The sequence below is a fragment of the Galendromus occidentalis genome, unplaced genomic scaffold (assembly GCF_000255335.2).
Source record: "Galendromus occidentalis unplaced genomic scaffold, Mocc_1.1 scf7180000075520, whole genome shotgun sequence".
In the NCBI taxonomy this organism is placed as follows: domain Eukaryota; kingdom Metazoa; phylum Arthropoda; class Arachnida; order Mesostigmata; family Phytoseiidae; genus Galendromus; species Galendromus occidentalis.
The window spans coordinates 1-3,825 of NW_003803510.1; the positions used below are offsets into that span (position 1 = coordinate 1).

Sequence of the window (3,825 nt, forward strand, 5' to 3'; positions counted from 1 at the left end):
CTTTCGCTGTAGCTACCAGGGCTTCCGCGGCTTCTGTGAGGTTCAGTTGAGGTCTCTGACTATGCATGTTGTGCCTGGTTTGTCCTCTATGGGGTCTGCGAGCATTATTGTTTCTGCGATTTCGACAGTTCCTGCTAATGTGGCCCATTTTTCCACATGAATAGCATTTCACGTTAGATCTCGGTCCTTGTTGCTCATCGGAATCATTTCTACGATTGAATTGGTTTGGACGGTTCCTTCCGCCACGCCTACCGAGATTCATTCTCGCAAAGAGGGCAGTGACATCTCCTCTTCCCCTTGACATATTCAGTCGGTAGGACTCTGCCTTCAACATCTCAACAAGGTTCTCTAGTAACTTCTGGGAGTCCTCCTTTGTTGCCCATGCCTATTTTCAGTGAGTTCCACTCACTCGGCAGTGCATCAATCAGTCGGGCACATTTTAACTCATTCGGGAAGACTACTCCCAGGTCTGAGAGTTTTTGGAGCAAGATTGTGTAATCCAGAATATTCTCTCCTATGGTCTTGCTCCCCAGGAATCTGAACGAGGAGAATCTTGAAATGGCTGCCTGTTTTTGTATCCCAGTCTGTTTCGCAAACTTCTCAACAATTCTATCCCACATCGTCTTGGCCTTGACGGTGTCGGTTTCGTTATGGAAGAGGGTTGAAACGAGATCTGGACTTATCGAAGTGAACATGATCATTCTACCCCTTTGATTTGCAATGTCGAATTTTTCCATAGTTCTCTTCTCTTCGTCTGTAGCAGTCTTATCTGCTGGGATTTCAGGTCGTACAATCTTCCCCTTGATCACTTCCCAGACGTTTGTCTCGTTTGTGAGCAAAACAATTATGAATGATTTCCAGGCATTATAATTGTGGCCATTCTCGTTCAGAGTGACTGGACAAGTTGGTGGTTTGTAACCCACCGCCTCGGACACCTTGGTTGTGCCGGAGATATCGGGCTTACTGTCCGATACGGAAGCTTGCGTTGCATCAGGCATATTTAAGTCAGAATTTCGTCAATTGAAAGAAGGGGGAAAATTTTCAAAGTTTTTCTCACCAGAGGATTGATTGCAAGTGTGGGCTGAATATACACGAGCACTTCAGAGCACTTCGTGCTGATAACGTGAACAATTATAAAGAAGCCTGGACAGTCTGCTAACTTCAACGAGGCTCACGAGTGACTAAGAAGACGAGCTGAGTTTAACAGAGACGCCGTCCGAGAACGGTGGATCTTGTCAGTGTTTATTAAGCCAATGGTTACCTGTATTTATACCTGAACCGATGTAAAAGGAGGGAGAGTAAATGAGGCACCGTGTAGTGCCCCCTTGAGGTACCTCTCAGTCTATTCAGATACCTACTTACTGTGAGGCTGGTGATTACCTATTTTCAACACCCACGAACTTATTTCGATTCGGATCTCTCCACCGCAGTACATACGCAATGATTCTAACGGCTTCGGGCCATGATGATAATGGTTTGAGACCGAGTACTTGGCTTGAGTTGAATCCTGTGGTCAATCCCACGAAGCATTGAGCTCTTCGTTCATGAGAGACCTCGACCTCACTCGACTTCGGATTCAACGCGTGGGACTCCGGCTTGTCTGTTGACCGCAGCCAAGACGGACCGTGTATCCAAAATTCTCTCAGTTCTTTCGAATCCAGAGCCGAAGCTCGACTGAGTAGATCAGCTGGATTTTCCACTGACCTAATATAACGCCACTCGTCACTCTCGGATGCCTCCTGAATCTCTTTAATCCGATTCTCTACGAAGGCTTTCCACCGATCTGGACGGTCGCGGATCCAGGCTAAAACACAGGCGTTGTCGCACCAGAAGTTTGTTGTGTCGAATTCCCTGAGCATCGCCTGCTTGATTTTCTTTGCGATTCTAACTGCGATGACCGCGCCTAGCAGTTCTAAGCGATGGATTGACCAATCGCCCTTCAACGGGGCTACTCTCGCATTTGCCATGATTAAGGTTGTCACGATTTTTCCTTTACTATCGATGTTTCTTGTGTAGGCTACACAGCCATAACCTTTCAGACTCGCATCGCAGAATACATGAAGTTCTGTAACTCCTTTCTCATCGGTCGACGCGAAATTTCTTTCGAACGTGAGCAAGTTTATTGTATATAGTTTCGCTCCTAAATCCTTGTACTCGCTTAGTTCATCTCCGCAGAGTGGGACATCCCAATCGAGTTTTTTCAGCCAAAGCCTCTGAAGCAGCACTTTGAAACCGATCGTAATAGGAGACACCAAGCCCAGTGGATCGAATATCTGACTCGCCACCTTGAGCAAAGCTCTCTTGGTCGGCCTGCTGCCTTCGAGAAACGCGATCGTCGCCGCAACGTCGATGTGAACCGAATCATTTTGTTGGTTCCATCTCACACCGAGAAACCTCGCGTTGACCTCCTCGGAAGTCACTGACGCATCGGGATAATTTTCCTGAATGAATCGACCGAGTTCCTTCGAGGAAGTTGCGAATTTCTTCAAAGGAAAGCACCCCGCCTTGAAAACCTCAACCAAAGTTGTGACTCTCTTCTTCCCTTCCTCGATCGACTTCGTTCCGAGTAGGATATCATCCACATAGAAGTGTTGTGTGATAAACTCGAGTGGCTCTCGATGCTCTGGGCGCTTTTGCATTTTTTCGGTCAGATGATGTCTAATGCCTGCGCAGTGCAGCCCAGGTGCTGATATCAGTCCGAAGGACAATCTACAGGACTGAAACTCCCTGATGTCGGCCTTAGGGTTGGTGCCAATTCCCAATGGCCATAAGAATCTAAGGAATGTGCGATGCTCGCTCGTAATTTCGAATAGGAGATACGCCTTTTCAATATCGGCGGTGATGACAATTCGCAATTGTCTAAACCTGAGCAGAATTATTAGGATATCCGCAATGAGATTTTCTCCTTGAAACAGTACATCGTTCAGACCGGCCTCGTCTTTGGAGCGCGCCCCCGCATCATTTACTACCCGTACCTTCAGTTTATCCGCTGACGACGCTGCCTTTTTGACCACCGCGAGCAGCGGTAAATAGTGAGCTTCCTCACCTGGTCTCGGCGACCTCGCCGGTTCCACGAATCCCTGCTCGAGGAGGTCATTTATCTCGTCGTCGATAGCCTTCAACAACTTGGGAGTTTTTTTTGCTTGAATGAGCAAACTTCGCAGTCTATTTTCCGCTAATCTGCGGTTGCTCCCCAATGCCTCTTTGTTGGGTTTGAATGGTAAGCTGATAATGCATCTTCCCTCAGGAGATCGCTTTATAGTTTCCCGGAAAAACTTGTTCAGTTCCTCATTAGCGCATTCGTCTTTGTCTTTGAAGAAGGGCTCAATGCCTAACATCTCCGTGCCCCATAGAAACGATAAATCGTCGTCCTCCGGTTTGCACTTCGATCGTACCGCTAGGGACTTCACCGAGTTGTTATCGGGGGCTCTCTCGTCCGCAGACTAAGCATCCCGTTTATTCTTAATGGCTTCCACTAACCATTGATCTGATTGGAATTCCTGAGGAGTCGACGTGCCGCCAAGGAAATATCCGAATATGGTCTCAAACGCAATGAGCCCATCGATTTTCTTAACGTCGAGACCCAGAATGGGGTAGAGAGCATCAACACCGATTAAGATGTCGACTCTTGTTGACCAGTTTCCATCATTCCGATCCGCAATCGGGTGTACCTTGCCATTGAAACTCGCATTGGGTAGACTTCCCACAATGACATTTTCTAGAGTTGTCGCTCTGATTAGCACTTGCTCTGAAGCGGATCTGCTCTTCAGAATTATTTCGACTATTCGTCCCGTGCATCTTCTCGGATGGGCATAACCCGCGGAT

General features: G+C 47.6%; 1 protein-coding gene across 1 annotated transcript; it reads right to left on the reverse strand.

Annotated features, from left to right (window-relative positions):
* Positions 1-1,376: 1,376 nt before the first annotated feature.
* On the reverse strand, positions 1,377-3,338 carry LOC100899386 (uncharacterized). The gene has a single exon (XM_003737377.1). The coding sequence runs from the start codon at positions 3,336-3,338 to the stop codon at positions 1,377-1,379; it is 1,962 nt and encodes a 653-aa protein (XP_003737425.1).
* Positions 3,339-3,825: the final 487 nt, after the last annotated feature.

Coding starts and splice junctions, on each gene's coding strand:
- LOC100899386 (XM_003737377.1), bottom strand. CDS start 3,338: ATGTTAGGCATTGAGCCCTTCTTCAAAGACAAAGACGAATGCGCTAAT.